The sequence below is a fragment of the Rhea pennata genome, chromosome 29 (assembly GCF_028389875.1).
Source record: "Rhea pennata isolate bPtePen1 chromosome 29, bPtePen1.pri, whole genome shotgun sequence".
Classification (NCBI taxonomy): domain Eukaryota; kingdom Metazoa; phylum Chordata; class Aves; order Rheiformes; family Rheidae; genus Rhea; species Rhea pennata.
Genome location: NC_084691.1, coordinates 4,182,863 through 4,209,204, shown reverse-complemented (window position 1 = coordinate 4,209,204; position 26,342 = coordinate 4,182,863). Strand labels below are relative to the sequence as shown.

General features: G+C 50.0%; 1 protein-coding gene across 3 annotated transcripts in view; it reads right to left on the bottom strand.

The window, feature by feature from the left end:
- Positions 1-26,342, bottom strand: part of SCN8A (sodium voltage-gated channel alpha subunit 8) — a 51,325-nt gene that overhangs the window by 22,343 nt on the left and 2,640 nt on the right. Inside the window, exons 2-13 of one of the 3 annotated variants that reach the window (XM_062597143.1) lie at positions 20,191-20,517; positions 14,558-14,676; positions 12,864-12,953; positions 12,501-12,629; positions 10,625-10,716; positions 7,633-7,854; positions 6,808-6,871; positions 6,364-6,505; positions 5,474-5,680; positions 4,645-4,932; positions 3,917-4,276; positions 1,406-1,541 (exon numbers count right to left, since the gene is read on the bottom strand). In XM_062597143.1, the coding sequence (XP_062453127.1) occupies positions 1,406-1,541; positions 3,917-4,276; positions 4,645-4,932; positions 5,474-5,680; positions 6,364-6,505; positions 6,808-6,871; positions 7,633-7,854; positions 10,625-10,716; positions 12,501-12,629; positions 12,864-12,953; positions 14,558-14,676; positions 20,191-20,463 (2,122 nt within the window). In that variant the 5' untranslated portion in view covers positions 20,464-20,517. Of the gene's footprint in view, positions 1-1,405; positions 1,542-3,916; positions 4,277-4,644; positions 4,933-5,473; positions 5,681-6,363; positions 6,506-6,807; positions 6,872-7,632; positions 7,855-10,624; positions 10,717-10,847; positions 10,940-12,500; positions 12,630-12,863; positions 12,954-14,557; positions 14,677-20,190; positions 20,518-26,342 lie in introns of those variants that run through there. The other 2 variants (XM_062597141.1, XM_062597142.1) reach the window with 2 other exon arrangements.

The following is a 26,342-nucleotide window of genomic DNA, read 5'->3' as shown; positions in this document are numbered from 1 at the left end:
TTCAATGTTACATACAGACATAGTCTAAAAGAGGAAATAAACGACAATGCTGCAAAGGAATTTAAATAGCAAGAAGCTCATTAAGACAAACCACATCCATTTACAGAAATCAAGCCTAATGCTGTCTCCATTTTTTAAACTGACTTATTTCAAATGTTGGGGGGGGGGAGGAGTTAAAAAAAAAAATCAGGAAATTTCCTTCCTGTCCCTGTTCTTTGTCTCGCAGTGATTCCATTCAGGCTATACAGCTGTTTGCCCCAATGCTCGATTTTTTATGGGTAGGGAAAGGACCACCGCTCTCTCCTTCCGATTGGCTCTTTGGTTGCTTGGTATTCAGTTGCCTTGGAATTTCTAAAGTTAAAAAAGAGGACCGTAGCACTGTAGCCTGTAGGCGTTTGCGAGGGAGGGAAGCAGAAGAAAAACCTTGCTCTGTTTCTAAGTATATTTAGTTTTCATGCAATTTTATTGCAGGAGACAGCAGGAATTTGAGATCATCAACTTCACATGGCTGCTGCTCACAGATTCTTGCCGGCTCCTGCACAACACGTTCGGAGATCTCGTCTCCGCTTGCTGTCCGCTTCCGAAGGGCCATCGTACCCAAGTCCCTTCCTCCTCCGCGCGCGAGACCTCGGTGCTGTTCAAACCTTCCTCTCGCAGGCCGTGAACGGAGGAGGGTCTCCCCAGTCCTTGGGGCACGGGGGACACGGTGCCCCCGTACCACCACACGTCGTCTTACTCCTATCACCTCCACGCTGCGAATTCCTCAGTGTGACACCGCAGCTCTTCCGCTGCAGCATTACCTGATGTTTTTAACCTGTGGATCTGCCTAATTCAATGCAAAACCAGGTAAAATGAAGCTTAATAAATGCTTCTGTGTTAATAATGACTGAGAAGCAGCAAGTTTATGAATATGCACTACTGGACAGCAGGAATAGTTGGATTTTTTACGTCTGAAGGGTACCTATATGATAATAGGGAGTTACGGCTCAAAACAAATCTCTGCTGGGTGACACTTCACCTCGCAGGCTTGGCCGGACCTGGCCTCCATCTGCGCTGCCCACCCTGGTCCTCGGGAACGTGTCGGGCCCAGCCTAACCTCATTAGCCACCTGCAGCCCCCAAGACGGCATCTCACCGAGTTTAACGCCAACGTTCAGCATCGTCTTGGACAGACGGAGCAGACGCGTCCGCGGGAGCCCTCGGGCAACGGGCTGGCTGCGGTTGGGCATCCCGCAGGGCTCTGACTCCGTGCAAGGGACCCTGGGCAGATCTGGGTCCCCGCAGGGGTGCCAGAACCTCTCCCTAAGTGCCAGGAAAGGTCCTCTGTCTACCTAAGACGTACCACGAGGGGGCAATCGATGCTCGCGCACTGAAAGCCAGCAAAGACCTCTTCCAAGCACACCTACCCTCAACAAGGGTGTTGGTCAAAACCGTCATGACACTGTTGGTGCGATCCTTCCTTCCGTAGGACGCGTTCATCTGATCCACTGAGACCAAGAGAGAGCCACCAGGCTTCTTCTTAATTTCGATTTCAGTAGTGCCCTGCAGAATTCATAGGTCGATTAACACAAAGTCTCAGTCCGCCCAACGCGCTACGTATTACCAGTTTAGAAATATGGCACGTGCGTCCGAAGGAGAAAAAAACCTTCGCTTCTGCTCTTTCCTGTATTACCCGAGTGGTCAAAGCAAAACCCAAGCCCTTGTTTCTGCTAGTACCAGCACTTTGCAGCTTTAGAAAAATTAAGGGCTACAATTTAAAGAACATTTCTAACAACTACTACTGTAGTAAGCAGTACATATTCTCTACCGCTCCTAGACTAACAGCAGAGACAGGCAACGACTCTTCTAACCAGGCCACTTTACAACACCTCTGGTCAGGGTGCAAATCCCACCCCAGCTTTACCTGAGCCACCCAAACCAAAAGGGGAACTGAGGATTTGATAGCATCCACCTTTATTTCAAAACCTTTATCTGAAAATTAGGATAAAGAAAGCTGAGTATGATGCATCGCCTCGGAGAACTAACGGGAATCTCCCACGCTCGAGCCCACCGAGAACTTCACTTTCTACCACGCAGGGACGTAACCGGGTCTCAGGTCTCACCCGTGTCCAGAAGCATCTTGCTGCATTCAAGCCAAAAAGCAGACGCGCTCACAGGCACCTCCCGGGTTCCCCTCTTAAGGCTGCTTCGAGAGTGCCAGCTGCTGCCCACACGCACAAAACGTCGTGTACCAGCAGACAACTACTTTTTCTCCATTCCTTTTTAAAAGGATTTGGCACTGCCTGCTTGTGAACTGAGAGGCCTCTCACCGCACTCTCCCAGGAGAAGGAAATACTTGGGTGAGCAACGGAGGTATCTGCACAACCCATGCGGCTCTCCCACCACAACGCTTCACTTGTTTTTGCGTGTTTAGCTCCCTGTACAACTACAAAAACCAACCGCCAAGTAAAACTTCGTCTTCTGCGCATGCATCGTGCTGATTACGACTCCTGCTATGTTCACGCTGAGTTACAAAGAGAACTAAATACCGAAGCAAAACATTATAGTAACACACTAACTGGGGAAAAAAAAGCCAGCAACTAATGCTGAACAGAACCAATAAAGGCCAATTAGGTTGCAAGACTTGAAGTAACAAAAAAAATATCTTGGAATTTATAGACACGGTAACAGACTTTTTTCCAGAAATTACTGCTTTAGTTCTCTCCCAAATGTCATTGTTTTAATCTTATCCAGATTATTATAATCCCCACTAATACAGCTATTTTTTGAGCTTTGTTTCTCTGCCATATTTTGAAATGCTGATCCATCAAAAAAATCAGCCAATGCCAATTCAGTCAACTCATACAAAAAAAATTATTGTCAAGGAAAATTCAGAAATCGAAAGGAAAATAGTTTTTAAAAATCCTTACTTGTATTATATTAACAGCTTCCCTTGTAAAATAAGCCCACAGAATTTAATAGCAATGAAGCGAGCACAGTCCCACAGATATCCCCCAAACACACTTTAAGACTTCAGGGTGCAGAACTCGATCCTGATAAAGATCTCGAGTCTTACGCAGACCGACGAGACCTACACAGCCTGACCGAAACGTCCAGCCACCGTCCGACCTGCTAAACCCAAAGGGTTTAAAACAAGCACCTTAAATACTGGTTTTCACCATATGGATTTTTTTTTGCAGTTGAGAGACTGAAGCTGGGTAAATGAAAGCCCCTCCTCGTTACCGGCAGTTGCATTTCCTCTCTTACACAGGTTTTTACATGCTCAGAAATGCTAAATCCAAAATTAAATTGTTTTCATACACATTTCCCAACTCTATGAAAATATTTCTATTTGTTGTTTTACACAAAATCTAAATTTTGGACTTGAATTTCTTGACGGCGTCCCTTTCTGAACCTCCCCTTTTTATGGGAATTGTACTTCTGTGGCCAGTCTCTCTCTGAGGAACGCGTTTTAGAGCCAAACTTTGCTCCTTTTGGAGACTCCTCCCTCGCCCTCCTTCCCCTGCCGGACCCTCCTTCTGCAAACTCATCTATCTGACAGGACTTCTGCAAGCCCCAAAGTGCAATTTCACAGCTCACGTAAACCTTTAACTTTGTAAAAACAAGGATAACAGAGGTCCTTATCGAATCAGGGAATGGGTAAGGTTTGGGGGGGACCTCTGGAGACCACCCAGTCCGACCCGCAGACGAGCGGCCCGTGCGGGGATCGAACCGGCGACCTGGGCGTTCCCGGCAGCACGCTCCGAGCCAGCGGGGCGAGCCCCAGCCGCCGGCCGCCCTCCGAGGCGCGTCGTTTCCAGCCGCGGAGCCCCACGGGCGAGGGCGGACCGCCGTGCCCGCGCCGCCGCCGCCGTGCCCGCGCCTGCACCGTGCCCGCGCCCGCGCCGGCACCGTGCCCGCGCCGCCGGCATGCCCACCTCGGGCAGCAGGCGCCCGCCGGGCATGCTGGAAGGGGGGCCGCCGATGAGGGACACCACGCCGTTGCAGTCCACCGCGCTGCTCCTCTTCACGTGCCGGCGGAGGGCGGGGAAGACGCGCGAGGAGCGGCTGCCTTGGCTGTAGCCGCTGTAGCCGCTGTAGCTGCTCCTCCGGTCGCGGCCGCGGATGGGGATGAAGAGCGAGTCCCTCCGGCCTTCGCTCTCCTCCACCGTGCTGTGCTCGTCGTCGGCGAACTCGTTCTCGGAGCCCGGGTCGCGGAAGCGCCCCTTGTAGCTGAAGATGCTGCTTTTGCTGTTGTGGCGGGAGAGGAAGGGGGAGCCCGGGATGCTGAGCAGGGACTGGGGAAGGAGAGAACGGCGACAGCGTGAACGGCTCCGCCGGGAAAAGCAAAGCCGGGGACAGACCCGGCGGGGCGGCTGCAGCCCGCGGGGACCTGAGTCATTCCGGAGCCACAAACCCCTTATCCATTAACCTCCCCCCCCCCCCCCCCCCAAACTCCTAAATCAGGTTAGCTTGCTAAATTCACTAATCTCCCTCAGAATTTGTGCTGGGATAAGCATCTGCTGATGCTACTGACCCGGGCCCTAAGCGTCCCCCGATCCATCCTAAGCCGAAGATTCCTCTGAAGCGCTCATCAGAGTCTACGCTAGGGTATGACCCAGAGTATAAATCAGCACAAAACACTAGAGAAGGAAACGGACACTACCTGGTTCATGATGGAAAATTTCCGTCCCAGCCTGTTGTCCGGGAGCCTGAATGCTTTCCTCCTCATGCCATCCTCTGACTCCGACTTGAACACCTTCTCGTTGTCACCCTTCTCCTCCCCTTCCGACAGCTCTTTGTCCTTTCGTTTCTTCCTCCTGTTTCGGCGCTCCTTGGCACTCTTGGAGCTGAGTTTGGAAATCTCCGAAGAGCTTCGAGACACCCTCCCGCCACCGTCATCTTCCACAGCATCCTCAGAAACCGTCCCCGCTGAAGTGACCATAGCAGCAGCCTGGGGGCGAAGGCAAGAGAACGCCTAAATAAATCACGTCTTACCTTCACTAATATTCCACTTTCTGCCTTCAAAAAAGATCGCAGCTTAGTGCCCATAAGCACTTTGGGGCAGGACCGGGATGCTTACTCTTCCTCTTGGAGAGTACTTGCAGCCAGGACTCCTAACTACTCTTATCGTCTATTTTTGCAAGTAGTAAAATCTCTCTCGGTTCTTCAGCTTTGTTTGTAACTGTTCAATAAAGGACTAGCAAAGCACTTGTGTGTTTTGCAAAGGACTTCCCAGACTTAACCACAGACCGTGAGAAGGTTTAAAAATTCCTTAATAAAAGGCAGTTTTCCATCAAAAAATAAACAAGGCAAGCCTACATACAACCAGAAAAACAAAACAGTGGCAGAGAGAGATGGTGAACAGCATTAACCCCAGGCAACAGAGGAAAGTGTTGCTGAGAAGGCTAGCCATAGCATTACTGCTCTGTAACAACGGGCAAATAAATCTAAAAATACGTAAACTCATAAAAATATATGATCAAAACACTCACCTGTGCTTCCTCCTGTTGCTTTTTCAATTGTTCTAACATAGCCTTAAATTCTGCCTCTTTCTGCTCTGCCTCCTCCAACGTGGCCTGGTTCTGCTCTTCGTAAGCCATAGCTACCACAGCCAAAATTAGATTAACCAGGTAGAACGATCCCACAAAGATCACCAAGACAAAGAAGATCATGTAGGTTTTTCCTGCTGCTCGTAAGGTCTGGAAGTAGAAGAGAATGGCAGAGGGAAGAGAAAAGGAACAGAGAAAGCAACTTCTAGAGGGATCACCTGACACACAAGCTTGAGCAGCTGATCCCAAGTTTCTTGACCCAAATGCTTCTAAGAAAACACGGTTTTGCTGAACATTTAACATCTCAACACTTCTGCTGCAAAGCATTTAGACATTGCACATTCACTAGCGATAAATGCAAAAGGCGACGTTTGGCTTCTTCCCTTAAAGTAACAAGCAAAGGGATGGAAGTGAAAAATGATTCAGAAGTACGGCACGAAACTCAATACTAAGACTCCCTCGAAAAGAAAATGGCCATTTCAGCAACTGTCCTCAGGCTACAAGGAAGAGCTCTGCCCTCTAAAGCGCGTGACCATCCTCTACGGGTCGAGCCAAGGCTGCACAGCCTCTGCAACACGCCGTGAAGTTTCTCCAGAATTAATTCAGAGCTTAGTTTCATGCCCACTAAGGACCCAGAAACTCTTCTGGGTTTGCAAGAACAACACCCGCTGTCGGCACCTTCCCTTTCCCCCCGAACGCGGTGTCTCATTCTGCAGCTCTGCCCGCAGTCACTTTCTCAGATACGAGGGAAAAAACAAGCTAGTCGTCACTTCCCCTCCCAACCTGTCTCCAGCGTCTCATTCGTGTAACGCCAAAGCAAAACGTTTACTTACTAATTGATACAAGTTTTCCCAAAAGTCCTGAGTCATAAGGCGAAATAAAGCCAGAAAAGCCCAGCTGAAAGTGTCAAAGCTGGTGTAGCCGTAGTTGGGGTTTCGTCCCGCCTTCATGCACGTGTAGCCCTCCGGACACTGCCTGTAAAGAACGTGAAAGCAATATCAGGCCATCGAGGTACGGAAAAGGGACAGGGCGCACCCACGGGTTTTCGCGGCGTTGCTTCAATCTCAGCCCACCCGCGCTCCCGGCCTCCCAAAGGGCACGAGAACGGCAGCCGCCATCCCGCGAGCCAAGCAGAGAGCTTAGCGCCCAGACCTGGCAACGGGACACCCCGGCCCGCGAAAGAACGCAAGAACCAACTCCGGGAGCGGCAGGAAACGTTCCCAAGGTTTTGTCACCAGCGAGCAGAGTCTTTCCTTCCATTAAAACCCAACACTCACCCTGCATCCGAGCTGTTACCGCAGAGCAAGGGATCAGGGGCCCCAGGAATCGTGTAAAAATTTGCTGGAGAAGATGAAAAAGACAAATTACACGCACACACGGAGTTAAAGGACTGAACATAATGTAACGCTGTAAATACCTTAACTGGATAGTCCTCTGGGGGATCTACTGATGAATTTATCAGGAAACTAACTCAGCTTTAAATAACATTAGCCCTAACTGTGCCTGAGTTTAAACACCTTTCTGAAAGCCAGTAGAGCATTTTGAATAAAAATTTAAGACTGGGTGACCGCACAGCAGAGAAGCTTAGTTCAAAGCAAAGGAAGGAGGAAGAAATTAAGTTATGAAAACTTAAAGCCTGGTTCCTTGATCCTTGGCTTTGAAATCCTGCCAGCATGGAAACGAGTCACCTCCAGTTAGCAAACAGGTACGAGCAACTTCATCCGCATTTGCCAAACAAGAACTCAGTAAGACTAAACGAAGGACTCGGCACTCACTCCAGGGATTTAACGGGCAGAGCTGCCTTCCTTTTACCATATTGATACTCTGGTTTTTAATTGGGAACAAATCGGGGAAAAAAAAAGAATGCATTTTGGACCAAGTCGTTATTTAGCTAGAAACAATATCGCCAAGACTTTCCAAAGAGAGGAGCCCACCTAGAAACACCTCCACAAGGTGAGGTTTCCAGAAACCGAAAGACATCTGAGCACAGGGTTTTCACCGTGCAAAGCTGGGCACACCACGTAAGTCATGCCAGAAATCCTGGTCAGCAGCATTAAGTCAAATAAGAAGGTTTTGGGGAATATCACTGCAAAAATACCTACAGACATTGTTGGTGTATTCCTCCCAGTCAAAGCCCCTAGAGCCGTTGTCCAGGAACGTCTCGTTCACGTTAATCGGCCATATCACACACTTGTTCCTCAAATTGCCCATAAACAGCTGCAACCCGATCAGAGCAAAGACACTGAGACAAAACACTGTCAGGATCATTACATCCGACAGCTTCTTCACCGACTGGATTAGGGCACCCACAATGGTCTTCAGGCCTGCAGCAAAAGAAACGAGACTAGAAATCATCCCTGCAGAATGAAAAGACATTGCAACTTCAGTGCAGACAGTATGTCACCACCGCCGCGCCGTCGCACAGGATTATTGCCTTAAAAAGGCTGGACTCCTGGGAACTCAAAGCCGCACCGCTTGCATTCAGCTTTTTCCACAAAGTATAACGAAAACGAGGAACCATTCCCATGCCAGATGTTAAGCTCAACAGTTTCAACAGTGAACTTGCTATAGTTAGATCAAAATACAGAACTGCATCCCTGAAAATATCCGAGTTTTGCAGAAGAGTATGCAAAGCATACTTAAGAATCACTGTATTTAATCCTTTAATTCATGATATGAAAAAGGCATTTAATGAGTTGTTGAGGGTTCTGCTTTATAGGCTTCTTACTCAAATCTCCTGTTAGCTCCAACTTTTTGCAATGTATTTTATTATTTCCAAATCATGCATGATTTCCCTGCTCTGGCATACATGCCATATCCCTCTCTCTGCTTCCATGCCAATGTAACTGATGTTAATCAAAATAGTACTGATGGATAAGTTCTATTTCTGACGTAAAGACTCAACCAGTATTTTGAAATCCAAACAATTATTCCAGTCTTGAAATGCTTCTTTGGATTGCATCAAACATCCATAATATCCCGATGAGCAGGAGGCTGCTTGGAGGAACCAATGCAGAAGTTTAAAAGCAACAAAACCAAACAAAGTCAGGTCCAGCTGAACATGTTTCTGGCAGGGCTAGGTCAGCCCAAGTCTCTGGCTGAGGCCACATAAGCACTCTGCAACAAATCACAAATTTTTGACAAGAAGCCTTTTAAGCCTTTTTATATCGACACAGGTTTGATCCATATTAGGCACGTAAAGATTCAAAAATACGTAAATAAAAATGAATTCTTAAGGAGGAAAAAGTTCAGAAGCGTCTTTTATCCCCTCCAGAACTTTTAAACCGAGGCCAAAGCCCTCTCCTAGGCTCGCCGGGAGCGAGCGGTCTCGAAGGAGGACGACAAAGCGGCAGCAAGCGACTTCCCGGGACGAACGCGCCTGCGGGGACTCTCGGCCGGGGGGGGGCCGGGGTCTCCCCGGGACCGACCGGAGCAGAAAGCGTCCCCGAGGCCGACAGCGCGACGAAGCATCAACTTCATTTAACGCATCGACGACTGGAGCGCCGATGAAAAACTTTCTTCGGACCGTCCCAGGGTTTAACGCGGCCGAAGGCGACGCTTCGGTATTTCGGCTCAGCCCAGCCCGGGCAGACTCGCTGCCTGCCCAGCACTTTGTCCAGTGGCTTGTCTCCTCCTGGCAGTATTTCTTTTATTTTGTCTAAAAAAACACAATCCTCGTTATTTATAGGCGATGCAGTTAGCACCTGTCGTAACAGCAAGACGATTTTCTCATCAGCTCAGCGCAGTATTAAAACTCCCATCCCGTTACGTGCACCGAGGCAGTAAGAGAACGCTGTTAGATTTTAATATATTAAGTGCGTTCCAAAAATCATTCCTGCCGTGAAACACAGTCACACTGAAGCTCATGAAGGGCACGCTAAGCCTGACTTCGTGTTAAATCACCCAAAGGTCGGTTGCAGAAACGCTTTACGCTCTCTGCGCTGCCGGTGGCGGAACCGAAGCGGGAGCCGAACTCGCAGCGCCAGCTCACGCTGCAGAACCGCCGTCGGGGCGATCCTATCCCAAAGCCTAACCGATGCAAATAACTGAAGTTTTGCCTCCTACAGCTCCAGCCACGGATGAGATCGGTGCATTGAACGCTCAGAACAAGCAATCTCAGCTGTGTGCAGCAAACCGTCACTCAGGAAAGACGCTAGAAGAAGGGTCTGCGCCCCCCCCACCCTCGCTGTCATTTGAAATAAAAGGAAAACTCCGTTAGTTTTGAGCAGCGTGGAGGGAACGGCGCAAAGCTGAACTCTTCTTTCTGCGGGAAGACAGGGCATGCTGTCACACATTTAGCAACCAGCTCATTAAAGTTGCATCATCTTCCTTTTGCTATGATTACGAAAGCAAAACACAAAGAAAACTTACATCAACATTGATGCTTCCCTTTTAGCAAGCCCGTTAATACCTGTAGCAGGCTGATAAAATCACCACCGCATTTCAGGTCCACCTAGTGCACTGCTATCAGCAATTACCAAATCCCTTTTGCTCTTGCATGTGCACTGCCAAACGTCAGGAAAGGCCAAGTAAGAAGGTTATTGCAGCATTCCCTCATTCGGTGCGGGAAAAGCGGGTTCCACTTAAGAGCATCATGCACAACAGCCACGTAAATCTGATGGGTTTAGCAGTCTGCTTACTGAAGAGAGGACCCGTCCCGCATCCCACCCGGCCCCCGGTCACCGTTTCAACCTTGGCCAGGTTTTGTTAGCTTGGTTTATAAACTTCTTGCTAAAGCAACTCCAGAAACACTGCTGCTGGGACGACTCACCACAAACCCCTTCAGCTCGAGTGGGAGGATGGTACCCGACCCTCCACTCGTGCTGAACTGAACCTCGGGGCGGGCTTTCGTTCAGGAGGTTGCGCAGCCGTACGCGCACGCAAAGTACAGAGCAGCAACGTTCGCCCGGGAACAGCAAATCTGGTGGCTCAGGAGCCTTGTATGAATTTCGAGCCGCCCCGTCTACACAGACTGCAAAGCCCATCAGAAACACCCCAGCGCCGTGCCGGAGAAGAAAGCGATGCAGGACGAGGGAGAAGACACGGAAAAGAGACACAGGCAAGACCAGCCTCCGATGCGTCACGGTTTCTCACCTGGAATAACAGAGATAGTTTTCAAAGCTCGGAGAACTCTGAAAGTTCTCAGTGCTGAGACATTCCCGAGGTCCACAAACTCTGTGACATATCTGCAACGAGGGAGGTCACACACAGAGAACACAGTGACAAAACACACACCCAAACCACAGCTACAGGCAACGCACTACGTCACTCACGGGGGCCTGTACCCACAGCTAACACCGACCGCAGGCCGCCTTACCTGGAATTACAGAAATAGTTTTCAAAGCTCTCAGAACCCTGAAAGTGCGCAGAGCTGAAACATTGCCTAGGTTTACAAACTCTGTTATATACCTGCAGAATTAAACCAGAGTTAATGGCACCATTGGGGTCACCTGCCCTCCGAACATCGCTGTCTGTTTGCAGGAAAGCAGCTCGTTAATTTAAAACGCTTTAGAACCGGCATTTAAAAGAGAGACGGACAGAGAGTTTCACGGTGAAAACAGTCTCGGTCTCTCGGCGCTGCGAGCAGCTTATCCAGCTTTGCGTTCTCGCCTACAGAGCCCGCAAAAATTTAAAGCTATTTCTGCAGAAGAAGGTAATTGTAAAACTGTCAAGCACGCCAGGACGCTTGGTGACACCACCTCAACTCACTGGTTTCAGGCATATTTGCTTCCTTTTCCTTCATGCTTTTAATAAAGTACCATCATCTTTCGCTTTTATTATTGTCCTCTATTTTAATCCTTTTTGCTTTACTACCTGTTTGTGGGCCCCAGGTAGGCACTATTATCCCCATTTTACAGAGGGCCAAACCTGAGATACACAGAGGATAAGAGTTATAGAGGGGTTTTTAAATCACAACTGAGAATAGAGTATTTCCTCTGTGCCGTTTGGGGAGAAATAGAGTATAAAAAGTCAAAGACGTGCACCAGAGCCAAGGTTCCTCCTGGTGCAGAAAGGAAGTGCTCTTGCATCTCAAGAGCGTCACAAAACTTGGGCCGCGTTAGTGAGATTTAAGTAACACACAGCGTCGCTTTAGCCCTCGACAAAAAACGGATTTTGTTCCGTGTTTACTGGGCCGAGCTCTCCCGAGCAACGCAGCCTCACTGCAAGCAAGGCGACCGTCCAGCGAGAGCGGCTGAAGGGCCGGCACGTTTACCGAGCGTCGGAGCGCCGTGCCTTTCAAAGCCGGCTTGCTGGAATTTATTAACCGAAGAAATAAAGCCAGTAACGGGTCCGCAGCGAACTCGACCCGCGCGCAGCAGACCCGCGCCCGCGCTAAAGCGAAACCCGAGCGTCGGGCAGCGCGCAACCCTCTGCGCGAAACGCAGGCGCGCGACCGCGGGGCGAGCGGGAAAAGGGCAGCTGCTCGGCAGAAGCAAGAGCCCGAGCCGCGGGGGCGAGCGGATCCGGCACGGCGGCCCGCCCGGAGGAAGCAGCACGAACCCCGGTTCCTTCCCAACACTGCAGCGTCGTCTGAAACGCGCCGGGTTACGGCAAGCTGCAGCACGGGGAATTTTAACATGCAAGACAGAGGGGCCGAGGGGCAGAGACCAGAGTTTAAGGATCTTTGGCTCCTAATCCTACGTGCAGCGCAGCAAGCTGCCGCTCTGGCACACGAGACAACCTAAAACGCTTGATACTATCATAAAACCACATATTAACACAGGCAGTTATGGAGAAAACTGTTTTTTGCAGCTGCAGCTCTGCTAATTCCATTAAGCTGCGTTTTAGGTCTGTGATTCTACGTTGAGCTAAAGCTTTCTTCTGAAAAACTAAGAGAAAAATCTTTTGGGGATTCACTTAAGTAAGTTCTCTTTGGTTTATTTTTGCCTTATACACCCACCCTCTTCCCCGGATCTGATGCTCTCCCACATGCAACAAATACCTGAAATAATCTAAAAATGCAACTTACGCCATCATGATCACACTGAAATCTAACCAGTTCCATGGATCGCGTAGGAAAGTAAAGCCATCTATACAGAAACCTCTTGCAATAATTTTCACAAGTGATTCAAACGTATAAATACCAGTGAATGTATACCTGTTGAAAGGAGAAGAGAGAGCTGTACTGAGAAGTCTGCAGAAACGTAATTTTAATGAAATTTAATGAAATAATGTTAACGAAAGATAAATTACAGACTTTCTTGTCTAAGCGAAGAGGATATACAGGACTACTTGCGTTCATGCTAATGTAAACAGAACTCGGAAAAGATTTCCGAATAGCCAGAAAACGACATTCCGTAAGATTCTTAAAGATACAAAAAGTTTTACTTACTCCACATTCTTCGACCATTCAGGTGGGTTACTAAAAGTCATGAATACACAGTTGGTCAAAATAGTGCACATAATGATCATGCTAAATACTGTGGAGCAAAGTCAAGGAGCAAGGGCACAGGAGCGCGGCTCTTCGCTTCGGCTCTCGCCCTCCCACCCACCGCCGCCCTGCCACGCGGCTCGGGGCCGCCGAGCGCGCCGCACGGGTAAATCCCGCGTCTCAGAGGCGCCGCCGCGTTCCCGGCGCCACGCGGAAAGAGGCACCTCGCCACCCGCCGAATTTACGGCCGCGGGGCCGCCCAGGCGCACACCGGCCCTCGCACGAGCAAGAAGATGACAGATTTCAAACACGTTTTTAAAAACGCTACTTTTTTGGAGCAAAGGCAACATGGTTTTTCATGCCACTCTGCTAAGAGAAAGAGCAAAAGGGGTTGGTTGGGAATAAAACCCCTTCAGCTCTTCAATATAAACAGAGCTGTTCCTCCTCGTCCCTTTACATCAATGCCCGGCTTGGATAAATCGGCTGACCACGCTTCCGACCAATCTTTCCAATGTTTGCTGAAATAACTGCGGACTTGTACCTCCAAAATGAGATTTTTGCGTGCGCAGTCAGCACGTTTATCAAAGAGGGAGAGTTCACGAAGGCACCTTGCTACCAGCCGCCGCTGCTCGTACGTCTCATTTGCAGATGAAAATTTCCTTGCTATTCAATTTGAGGAGCGTTGTGAGGACAACACAACTTCAGAATTGGAAGTCTGAGTCAATTTTGACTACTGAATTGCTAGCAGAATGGTGAGATCCAGGATCAAAGCTGCTTGAAATCAAAAAAACTACTTAAGCAGCCTAGAATGGATTTTAGAGCAGGGCTCAAGACCCTGGGCCAAACCCCCGTCCCCACCTGGCTGATCTGCATCTCCCAGCCTCATCCTAACGAAGGCTACAGGAAATACCACAGCAGCCAGAAGAGCCTGTTCCTAGCCTTAGATCCCAGGCAGAGTCTGAAGCACTAAAAAAATGGAAACGATTTTTTTTCATATGAAATGCAGGAAGTAATTATATAGAAGTCTCTAAAGCAACAAATGAATATGTTTCCACAAGAACTGTTTTAGAGCCACTTTCTAAAAATAAGACAAACCAGCTCATCCCATATACTACTACTTTTCTCTCTCTTTTTTAATACCAAATGCAGGTGATGTTTCGGAAGCTCTCCGAAGCCCAGCAGCGGAGCATTTTGGAATAGCTTTGCCATTACAAGGAAGTTTGAGAGATGCCAAAAGAGCAAGAAATTAGTCAGCATCTAATTATATATCCAGTATCTCTGGCTGCTTCTGCAGATAACAATTCTGTTTAACCCTTTCAGCAGCTAGTCAAAGCTCAACTCCTCTTCGTGGAAGCCTAACTCTAAAGCACGTCTGTTCCAGCACTGATCGGTGTCTGGGTATTGGTGGAAGAACTCATAAAGATAGACACAATTTAGCAGGGAATGTAAACGAAATGTTATTCGATAGGCTGTACCTAAGGGTTATGTTTCTCATTGAAAATACACATTTCTGTGTATGCTTCGAAGCCAGTCCGACTTCACCAGGCACAGGACTGTAATCCACAAATAACACGGGAACCGAGCAGGGAGCCAACAGCTCAGAGATTTTCCAAACAATGAACAAAGACAAAATAACTCAGTAATAAAAAGGATATGAATGTATCAAAATTTTAATAGCTATTCTTCTAAACAGATTAAAAGGACTTAAAATGTACAAGGCAGGTGTGGCACTAAATCGGAAGAGTGTTTTCCCTCTGTTTAGTACTACAAAGGTCTGTAGAGAAAGAAAGAGAGAGAGAAAGAGAGAGTTAATGCATGAAAACCAAAGCAGGGCTCGTACAAGAGACACCAACAGCCTCGTAAAGGACTATTCTCCACCTCTCCAAGAAGCTCCCATCGGGGTGAAGCACACCTACCAGCGCGGCGTTCGTACGTCTTCCTCGAGCCGTCCCGCCTCACCGGCCATCACGGGGAGCAGAGCGAGACCCCCCCCCCGCCCCGGAGCCGGCGGCGCGCGGGGGTCCCGGCCCCGCTCCCCTCCTCCCGCGGAGGGCAACCGAAGCACCTTCCCCAGGAGCAGGGGCAGGAGCCGACGGCGGGCTCCACGCCGTCGCCCGACGCTCGAGCCCATCTCAGCAGCCTTCCCCGAGCTCGCCGAGGCGAGCCCATCACCCGCCTCGTGGCTGCTCTGCCGGAATTCGACCGCGGAGCAGCAAACTTTTGGAAATCAAAAATCGGGGTCGCGGCTAACGCGCTTGAAAGCCGACCTCGGGCAGCCCCCGGGCTGCGGCACCGGGACCGGGCGATGCGGGCACGCAGGAACCTTGCACGAGGCCGCGGCGGTTTGCGAAGCTGCGGGCCGCAGCGCGCGTGGGGGCCGCCGCGTCCGAGAAACCGACCTCCTCTCCCCCCCCCCCCCCCCCCCGCCGCCCCGATACGACCTGCGCCGCGGCGGCCCCGGGATGTGCCGCCGCAGCCCCCGCGCGCACCCACCTTACAGAGTCCTGGGCAGAGCCCCGCTCGGCGTCGGAAACAGGAGGAGGAACTGAAAAGCCCCCAAAAGCATCTAGCCGTTTAAAAACGTATTTTTTTCTTTATGCTGCTGACATATTAAAGCTCAATTTCAAAATGGCTGCATGCACTTAAGATGTTTGCTGGTTCGGGTCCAAGAACATCCTTGAGCCCTTTCAAGATCTGCTGAGATAAAGCTCAAACCTCAGAGGACGGCGATACCTGGAGCAGGGCATTTCGCAGTCCTCTTGGAAGAGAAGCAGCGTGTCAGAAGTTTCAAAAAGCCTCAGTTTGTGGCTAAGCAGCTGTGGAAAAGGCTCTGTCCACTTTAGCTGGCTTAAAGTTGGCTGGGATTTTACGTTTTATAGGAACTTTAAAAATACTTCCCATATAAAAAGAAACTGTGTCAAAAAAGAAACACTCGTAAGGAACAAGCTGCATCAAAACCACGGTATTTAAATCAATTTGCAACAGAAGCTCTGCCGGGGAGCATCCCAGAATTGATCACACGCGAAGACCAAGCACGAAGCACGCCCGCGACGCGGAGGGAGAGGAGCAGCGGGAGGAAGAGTCAGAAGCGAACGGCTGCGTGGACAGCGCGGGGACCCCCGCAAGCTGCGGGAGCACACACGGAATTACTCGTCGCTTCAAAACGTTTTCAAGTCTGCTCTGGCTCAGAAAGGATGTATTTTTTCATACAGAAAACACACTGCTTAATAGTCATTATATCTAACTCTACCACTGAAAAGCTTATGGGGGGGGGGAAGCATTTGCCACATCTTGTGCTTCTTTTAAACTCTTATTTGGAGCCCAAGATAGCAAAACCCTCTAGAGTTTTCTTAGAAACGCTTTCAATTTTTATACCTCTATATCTATATCCCTCAAAGACACACTTTCAAAAAATAAATATCGTTCATCATGCAGCACTGAGGAGCTGATCTGGTTTACCAACACCAGAAACTGTCTCTGCAGGGAATTTTACTCCATCTGAGAAGTGGGAACGATCATACTTCCTCTCGGTCGTCACCAGCAGGTTTCACCTCTGTGGACTATCGCGGCAGAGCTGCTCTGGCCTCCTGGCCTGGGTCGCACCACCACGACGCCATCCTGATCACCGTGAGAAAGCTCCACGTGCAACTCTAAAAACTGGATGCAAGCAGTGCTGCTACCTGTCACCTCGTGAACACGTATACAGCTACGGACAACTCTGTTCCAGCTTGTCTGCCATCCAGCAGGACCTGGAGAAGACGCCTGCCCATGAGATTATCCTCTCCTTCCTTTGCTCCACCGGGACGGCAGGGAGGGAACTGCGTATGCTTGCTTTTCCTGCTCCTTTTAAACCTCTGGGAGGAATGCAGGGCAAGAAGAAGTAATATTGCACCTACGAGGCCTGCAAAAGGCAATTTGCTTTTGGAAATGAGAATAAAAGGCTGATTTTGAGATGGCATGGATCTTTTGCTTCTCCTCCTCAAGTCTAGCCATAGCACCGTGACCCTGTACGGTACCATAACGCTGCCGTACAAAGAAGTCGTAAGAGAAGGCTCCTTGAAGCACATACTAGCGTCAAACATGCTTCCCCCAAGCTGCTCTTTCATATGCCCGTGATTTTCCCAGTTCTGTACGCTCAAGGTGACATTCTGGGCTGGAGGGCCCGTTTCCAAATGGAGCATGTGATCTGACGAAGCTGCAAGTCACTCTTGGCACATACACACCAGAAGGATCCTCAGGTGCCCATCTGCGATCTATAGGTGACCTCAGACAATCCCACTCCAGGCTCTGACGTTCAGACACGTGTAGGTTGCTTGCCCCAACTACAGAGTACCCCAGTACCCACTGGGCTCCATCCACCCAAGCTGACATACGGTCTCCCCTCTCGGGATACCCAGGACCTTCTGCTTCTCCTAAATGGAGAAACTGCAGGAGCATTAGCACCTCTGTCTTGCTCTGCAGCACCATGCTGCAGATTCATACAATCGAGTGAGATGCATGGACGTTACTTAAGGAAAATGACCACAGCCTGGCTCTGCTCCTGGTCATGTTTGGCGGAGAAGAACAAGGAGAAGAGTTGTTCAACAGAAGTGAGAGCAGATGCCATAAACAGAAGAGAAAGAGAGGCCTAAAAGGTGGAAAACCGTGAAGAAAAGAAATACTAGTGAGGTTGTGGACCCAGAAGAAGAGGGGATGATACTTACCTCTTGCATAGGCAAACACTGAAGGATGCTCTGCTCTGTAGCCCACTTTCTCGTGGAGAATCTTTGCTTCCCCCCGTTCTGCTCAGCTGCTGACACGGGCTGCCGGACAAACAGAGCAGCGGGTCTCAAGAGCTCAAGAAGGGGACGGCGCCGTTAAGGGACTGGCACCTCCTTCTGCAGTAGGTGATAACATCTGTTTCTACAAAAATCTTTCGTCCAAAGATCTCCAAGATCTTCGCAAAACCCTCTGAGACTTTCTAGGGCAGGAAGTGTTTGAGCCAACTGGGCAATAGGAAAATACACTTAAAAATTCGGATTCATCACTGGCTTAGACTATATGCCTACATACGTAGCTCATTTTCCCATACGACAATCACCTGGTTTGCATTTATTGCTAGGGGTGTTCACAGAGTTATCTTCCATGAATTTCATTTGCACATGTCAACAAGGAAGTTCATGTGCAATTATTTGCTTTTTTCTTTTTTTCGTCTTCTTTTTCTTTTTTTAATTTAAAATGTTTCAGGTGCCCACAACAGATTTCATGGGCCAATCACGCTTCCATCATATACTCCAGACCCAAAACTGCAAGGTGATCAAATAATTTGCAAAAAAAATCATGAAAAAAATCTCTCTGGTACTTAAATGAAAACAAACAAACAAAAAAGATAAATTAGCTCCGTAATTGTTTACTTGTGAGTAAATGGGACTTTCCTGATTCTGTTAAGAGCCATTACTCCCGTTTTACAAAAATGAAAAAACTGAGCAGAGAAGAGTGAAGCAGCTTGGACAAGACGGTGTCGCTTGCTCCAGACCCAGGAGTTTTGACCCCCTGTATCACGGCCCTGTTTCTAGGTCGCACTGTTTCTCCTTTAAATATCAGTTAACAAGCCACTGGAAAGTTCAGCTTCGCAGTTAAAATGCAGTTTCAGTTTCCTTAGATAAACCAAGATCATTGTGTCCTACTGCAAGGAAAAGCAACCAGCCGATTTGCTCCTATGCGTGCTGCACGTCTAGCTTTAAAAGAAAAGACCTATGATGCAAAGCCTTCTGGCAAGCGCTACAGAAGGCAAAAAAAAAAAAATTTTGGAAAACTTCCCGTGATTCAAGCAGATTCGCAATTCCTGATGATTCAGAAAAGGGCCTTTTTTAATAGCCTTAAAAAAAAATCCTTTGTGGGAAGTCACTGAGTATTTGAAGCAGCAGAAAAGCAGCCCCTCGCCCCCAAACGCCGGCACGCCGAGCTCCCGGACACTTGGTCGCTCCCGCACGCGGCCGCTCGCGGGGCTCCTCGCGGGACGCGAGCGAAGCGACCGGATCCGCCTGCAGACAGAACGCTACTTTAAAACCCTCGCTTTTAGAAATAAAAAAAAAAAAAAAAAGGAAAGCAATGCTCCCAGCTCGGGAGGCTGGTCAAACACGGCGGCTCACGGGGTTCATCTCTGCCTCCCGTCTGCGGGACGAGGACGCTCCGGCCGGGATCCGCCGCGGCGCAGGCGGCCGCGGGAAGCCGAGGGCGCGCTGGGAACCGCTGCGGAGCCGCGCGTCTCCAAGCCTGCCCGCGCCAAAGCCACCAACGCCAGACCCGTTTAACGTATTTCTGAGGGGTTAACCAAGTTTCCTTCGGATTAGCAGCAGCAGCCGTTGCCTAGGCACAACCTCCACCCGAACGTCGACGTCCCGAGCTGGCACCGCCGGCATCGCCCCGCTCCGCTGCTCCCGGCCACGCCGACCCCGTGCAAAACGGGGTAAAATCACAACTGTTGTCACATACACGGTGAAACCTCCAGCTTCCCGGGCACGGCTAAGCCTGAGTTAAACCTTCCTAGCTACATCTTTACCTAAATTCCGTTTCTATGAAAGAAAGTGATTAAGTGAAGCAGCAGAAAAGCGGCTGTTTCGAGCCATCTAGCCTTCGAGGAAGAAAAAAATTAGTGATCAAACTCTTCCCAGTTTCACCAGTACCAGATCCCCCCGCTCCCTGTTTCCAGCACACTGCCTGCTTACTCACCACTTCCCTCAAGATGCTACTTCATTTCTTAATAAATTTCAGCACCAAGAAATGCCTCCAGACTCATCACCTTAACTCCCCAGACAACATTAAAAAAAATACAAGTTATGAAGATGCAAATGAGTTAAGTAATTCATCTCGCTTTGATTTTGTCCCAGTTCCATCTTTGTTTCATTACGACCAAATTCAGACCGATTCCCGTGCAAGCAATGAAACACACAATAAATCTGTTACCCCTCAGTTAAATCCTTCTTAGGGCCCTCATGGTTAAAATTTGTGACATTTGTTGATAAACTATTTTTAATTCCCAGACCTTGTTCTGCCATCTTTACCCAAGCGGGTGCTTAAAAGACTAATCATATAATCTCTAACTTAGTTGAACTGGATAATTGTTCGGAAGGTACATGAAGAGCAACACTGTTAAACATCAAGAAAAAAAATGTTAAAAAAGGAAAATAAATAAAAGCCCCATTCAAAGACTCGATTTTCGGTCTTCCATTTAAACCATGCTCAAACCTGCAACTTCCTAAGAAAACGACGGCTTAGGGACTTCTTCCCTAGCGCAGGGCGGACTCACTTTCTGGGTCATATAATAAGGGTCAAAGTCCTCCAGCGGTACAGCAACCAGGCCTTTGGGGATGTCCCCGTAGATGAAAGGCAAATTCTTCCCCGCCTCGAGGTCACTGTTTGGTTTTGGTTTGCTGTCTTCGTCATCGTCCCGGTGGCTGCTGTCTTGCTTCGGACGCTTCTTTTTTTCTTCTGCGATGCGTTTCTCAATGTTAGCCAGGGACTCCGGAGTGAAAGGTTTAAAACTCTCGGGGCCTGGCGGTGCGAGCAGCCGCGCTGCCATCTTTTCATCCTGCAGCAGCTTCGTTAGCTATGTCGCAGCCCGGACAGGTCGGCTCTGCAGGGGAGCAAACAGCACAGGCAGGACAGAGGGTCAGCGACTGCGAAACCGGACGGCCGCGCGCGCCGCGCCGAGCGCCGCTACCGCACGAGCTGCCGGCGTGGAGCGGCGCGGCACGGCACGGCATGGCGCGGCACGGCACGGCATGGCACGGCGCGGCGCAGCGCAGCACGGCATGGCGCAGCATGGCACGGCATGGCATGGCATGGCACAGCACGGCACAGTACGGCGCGGCACGGCGCGGCACGGTGCGGCATGGCACGGCGTGGCACGGTGTAGCGCGGCGCGGCATGGCACGGCATGGCGCGGCACGGCGCAGAGCGGCACGGCATGGCGCGGCATGGCACGGCATGGCATGGCATGGCACGGCACGGCACAGTACGGCACGGCACGGCGCGGCACGGCACGGCGCAGTGCGGCGCAGCACGGCGCGGCACGGCACGGCACGGCACAGCACGGACCTCCCCGGCCCCGCGCGCCCCACGGGGCAGCATTTGCTATTTATTTTTTTGTTATTTAATTTTACGCCCTAGGAATTCAATAATCTTTAAAATTAATCTTTAAAATCTTTTCATGGAGTGCAACAGCAATTTTTGAAAGTTAAACTGGGATAAAACACGGGCTGGACGTAGAGTCCTCTCTGCACCGCAGGCAACGCGGACGATGCCGGCACGCCGGGGCGAGGCGGACCCGGTACGGAAGCACGAGCAAAGCGGCCCGGACCGGCCCGGGAGGCTCCACGCCGTCCCGTCCCGGGGCACCGGGCGCCCGGGGAACCCGCCCGCCCGCACCCCGCACGCCTACGGACCCGCTGCGGCTCGGCGCCTCTCGCCGAGCTCCTGCGTGCGAGAAGCAGCAGCCGGAACATATCGCAACGCCGAGACGGCTGTTACATCTGGGAGGTTTTTTTTTTTTTTTTTTTTTTTTTTGCACTACAGGAAGAGGCCGCGGGAGGAATTACAGAAATCCTGCACTGATGCAACGGCACTGCAGTACCGCAGGCTGCAAAACGAGCGAGCCCCGGCATCGCCCGGCGCCTCGGGGAGAAACCCCACGGGCGGCTGGCGAGGGCCCCGGGCTAACGCCTCGTGTTTAGAAATAATAATAATAAAAAAAAAGAGCATCAGCAAAGCCAGATCTTCTTAGCCCAGCAGACGCGCGCAGGCTCATCGCACGCACTAAAGGCCCTCGGCTCCCCGAAACCCGCGACGGGCGCGGATCTCGGGAAGAAACGCCTCGCGGAAACGCACCCAGCTCCCCCTCCAAAAAAAAGGGGCGCGCGGGTCCCAGCCTTTGGCGCGGTACCCAGGGCGCTTCCAAAAACGTGAAGTTATCGGGTGCAAAGTGACCCGGCTTATTGCTCCACGCCGGCCGGGCACAAACTCGAGGGAGGTGCCGGCTCGGTTTAACAGACGTTAAACGCGCTTCCTATCTCAGGCTCTAGCTGCACATCCAAACAAACTTAAGTACGGATTTTCCTCCGTATGGAACAACACAGCGTAGCCCGAGCTGGAATTCTTCTCGTGAAAACTTTAACAGGTATTTCTAGAGTAATAATAATAAAAACTCAAAAAGATGGGAAGAAAGGAAAAGAAAAGTCAGTATCTTGGTCACATTATCTCCAGAAACATCACAGAATAGCCTGCTGATATTAAGGAAAAATTAATTTATTCTATTCTTGCAGCATTTGCATGCGTTTAATTACCAAATTTCCCACATACTGTGAAACTATATAGCAGCATTGGGGATGTGGTCTAATTGAATGGCACAGATAAATATGTAAGGCCTGAATTTAGAAACCAAAGTAGCTCAGGGACACAGGAGCATAAAAAAGGGGGAAAAAATGAAGGCACAAACGAAAGCCTTATTTGTACGCACAATTACACGACCGGGAACTGGAAGCAACCGCCCAATCTGCTAAGCGACCCTTCAAAAAAACCTGCAAACCCGGCGCAGGACGGCAAGCAGCGCCGGGCTCGCCGCCCACCCCGCTCCGGGGCACGAGGCGCTCTCCCATTGCCCAGTTCTCTCCCTTCGGGGCAAATTTCCACGTGCTCTTTGTCTGCAGGACGTTTCAACCCTCTAACTCTCAGTGCACTACTGTAAATATTTCTCTGCCTCAAAAGTGTTTGCGAAGACTCTGCCCGCTAACAAATCGTGGGATATTTCAGCGCTAGAGAGAAGTTTGCCTCGTGCTGCTTGTTCCCCTTCTGTGTGCACGCAGGTACCGCTCTGTTCGGCTGCTGAACTTAAAAGACAGAATCGCTTTTGTTTCAGCCGCTGGTATTTACTCCCCTGCCCGACACCAGCACGCGATGCTGATCCGATCCGAGCGTCCTCATTACTCAGGAACTTCTTCCCTGCCCTGACTTAATTTGTTCTCCCAGTAAACTATCCCACGTTAGGATAACGGACAAAATTGGGATATAAACTGAAAGGATAGGAACGGGCTAACTCCTTAAATCGGACCCATATAGCAGGTTCTGCATCTCCCGGAGCGTTGACCGCGGTGACTGCTCGTGCTCTGCAGCCAACGCTTGCCGCTCCCCCAGCACGAACAGCCCCAGCTTCCCCGGGACGCTGCAGAGAGCAACGTTTTTGTGCCAGAAACCGCGCGGGCAAACGAGCCGGGACGTCCGCCGGCAGCGGCACCCGTGCACCGATCCGGCTGCGAGAACAGGAAACCTCGGGAACAGCAACGCTTTTTCACTCGAGGAGCCAAGAGCATCCCTCCAGCGAGGCTCGGGGCCCGTTCGGAAGGGAGCGAGATGAGGACCTGAGTCCGAAGCCACTAAAACCAGCCGAACAGAAACCCCCCCCCCCCAAAGCAGCGGCACGGGCAGAGCGCCGAGTCCAGAGTCCCGTCCGCCCGTTCCAGCAAAGCTCTAATCCTGCCACAGAGGCGTGCAGAGGAAGCACAGCCCAACGGCAGGCCGACTTCGCTCCTTTTCCTTTCCGCGCATCCCACGTATTAGTTATTAGAGGGTATTTAAAAAGCACCAAGCATTACCTAATTCTTTGCTCTTTTTTAATATAACAGCGGCATTTAAAGATCTTTACTAAGAGCAGCCCATAACCACATGTTCACTGATTGAACAAACATTAAACTATCACCACGCTGAAGAGCTCCCAATTTAAGTTTTTTTTTTTAAAAAAAAATAGTTTATCTGCAGAGACAGACAGAGGAAGGGACTGTATACGCCCAAGGTCCCCCAGAAGTCAGCGGCAGAGCTGGAAGCGGCTCACGAGCAGCGGGAGGCCCCCGGGCTCGGCGAGCCCACGCGGCGAGGATTGGTTTTGGCGGAGGCGACGCTTCCGCGCGCGCCTCTTCCATCCCCAACATCGGGAACTTTCAAAAACTTGCCACAAAGACCGGGCATCCGGGTGGAGCCGGGGCCGCACGCGCCCGCCGCCCTCGGCCACGGGGGATCGCAACGCCCATGCTGGGGCTCAGCAAAAATCAGGAAAATCAAAGATTTTACACCCCAAAAAATGCTGTACTGAGGTGTCCAGTTACTAAGAATTAATTATTTTTTACAAATGTTCCCAGTAGTCCGCTTTCTGGCGCATTATGAAATATTCTAATAAATTATTAAAGTTGATTGTCCAAATAAATTGAAAAACACTTTTGAAGCAATATCTTCGCTTTAATACATTTCTCCGTATATTAATTTGCAGGATTCAGTCATTCACAGTGGATCTTTCAGTTCCATAATTTAACTCATAGAGACACATGGGTTTTGGTTCAAGCACGCAGGGCTGGGGCAGAAAAGAAGACATCAGTATAGATGGTATCTTCTGAAATACTACTGGACAAGACCCCCAAAAAAACAGAATCAAACCAAAAAAAAAAATGTATGAGCGAATCCGTGGCTGGAAATGGCATTCCAGAAAACCAGGAAATCTCCTCCACCTGCGGTAAACTCTGCGAGTCTAGGACAGGCCAACTTCACGGGTGGGAACGCAGGACAGCGCACGCGGCCGAGATGCAGCTGGAAGCTCTTTCAACCCCGCCAGCAGCAGTATGACTTCTCTAACGTCACCCAGCGAGTTATGAGAACTAAAATTGGCTAAACCGAGTTCTCCAGCTCCCCGTCTCCGACAGTACTCAAAGCTGACCCGCGTTTACCACCGCCCGCCCGCAGAGTCACCCCAGCTAAGCACCCTGAAGTACGGCACTTCGGCCTGCCCCTCTCAAGAGCCGAGCTCTCAACGAGGAACTGCCCACAGCGCAGGTATTGCTAACGCAGGAATAACTAAAAGACACCAGCGCAGGGCTTGAAGGACCTAAATTCAATTCCTTGTTCAGAACTTAATTCCTGGTTCAAGTCATTTAGCCTATTAGTGACCCACAAAATAGGAGCAAGGTTATTCTTTACAGTAAGTTTGGAGGAATTCAGCTAAGGTTGCGACGCGCTCAAATGGTACGGTGTAGATATCCCAAAACATTAACAAAACGAAGGGAAGGAGAACAAGCCAGCTTCTCCTTCCGTGCTCTTACACGACACGGACTCTCCAAGTTTCTGCCGCGCTCCGGAGCGCGACCCGCGCCGCCCCACGTCTCCCCGCGCCGTCGCAGCCGGGCTTTCTTCATCTCGTCTTCTCCTCACACGTAGATCCCGCCTAACTAGACAAAAACCCACCCTTCCCTGGCGTCTCGCAGAAGACGCAGGTAGGGCCATCCAGCCATTCCTACTTCCACCGCTACCGTCCTGCTGCTGCCTTCGCTGGCCACTCAGCGGGAAGTCCTGCTCCCGATGGAAAGGTCTCTGAGGTATGGGCACTTGGCGGGCAGCCTCGTGCTTTTGCAGTACCTGCCCTGCAAGGTGAAATTTAACTCGCAGTGAAGGGCCTACGCATCACCCAAATCAATAAGGAAGATAAAACCCGTGAACGGGCTGAGGGCTGGAGCTTTGCAACTTCACTTAAGTTAGGCTCCCTAAAAGTGGTCTGATTTTTAAAAATATTGAGCACTTGACTCCTATTAAGTTTCCACAGAACTCCTGGGAATTCAACCTGCCTGGAAATCAAGACAGGCTTTATCACTCTTCTCTGCAGAATGGCAATATTCCTGTTTACCATTAAGTTGCAAAATGAATTTAGTTAATACCTGGGCAGGTGCTTAGCCAGGAAAAGAAAATCAAGTTGAAGCACCAGGAAAAGACGTCTGTGATGAGCTTTGCTGCTTTGTTTTTAAAGAATCCTGCTGCAAAACCCAGTGCCAGAAATATCCCCTCGCTGGCCAGCGAGAGCCAGGTAGCGCTAAGTTTGCCTCTACGAGCGGCTCCGGCCAGCAGCAGCACCACGTCCTGCCCCAGAGCCCAGCTGCCCAGCGTCAACGCCTTCCCAGATACACCTAAGTGGCTGCATATGCATGTATTGTTTAGTTTTTATAATTCATATATAGAGTTCTGGTAAACATAAATAACAGTACACGTATGTTCAGAGAGAAAAAGAGTAAGGCAATGGCTTTTAGTCTTCTTCAAGATTTTCCACTGTTTCTGTAACAATGAGTCAATATCAGGTTTTATTTATATGCCTTTAAGACCACTACTTATAAAGTCAATGATGTATTATATGCTACTTAACAATGAAAAACACTACTGCTGGTATTTTTTCCTTTTTTGGGGGGGGGGAATGTTTCCTCCTAAATTACCTGCTAAGAATACTTATTTTCAAATACAAAATCCTTATACCCTTCTGTTAGCACAGGAGCAGTGCTAGCAAGACAAAACAGGATTTTCAGGTCTTAAATGGCAAAAATTTGCTTCTTAAAATGGCTACTCTTGGAAAAGAGCACTTTACTGATTTGCTGCAGTCCA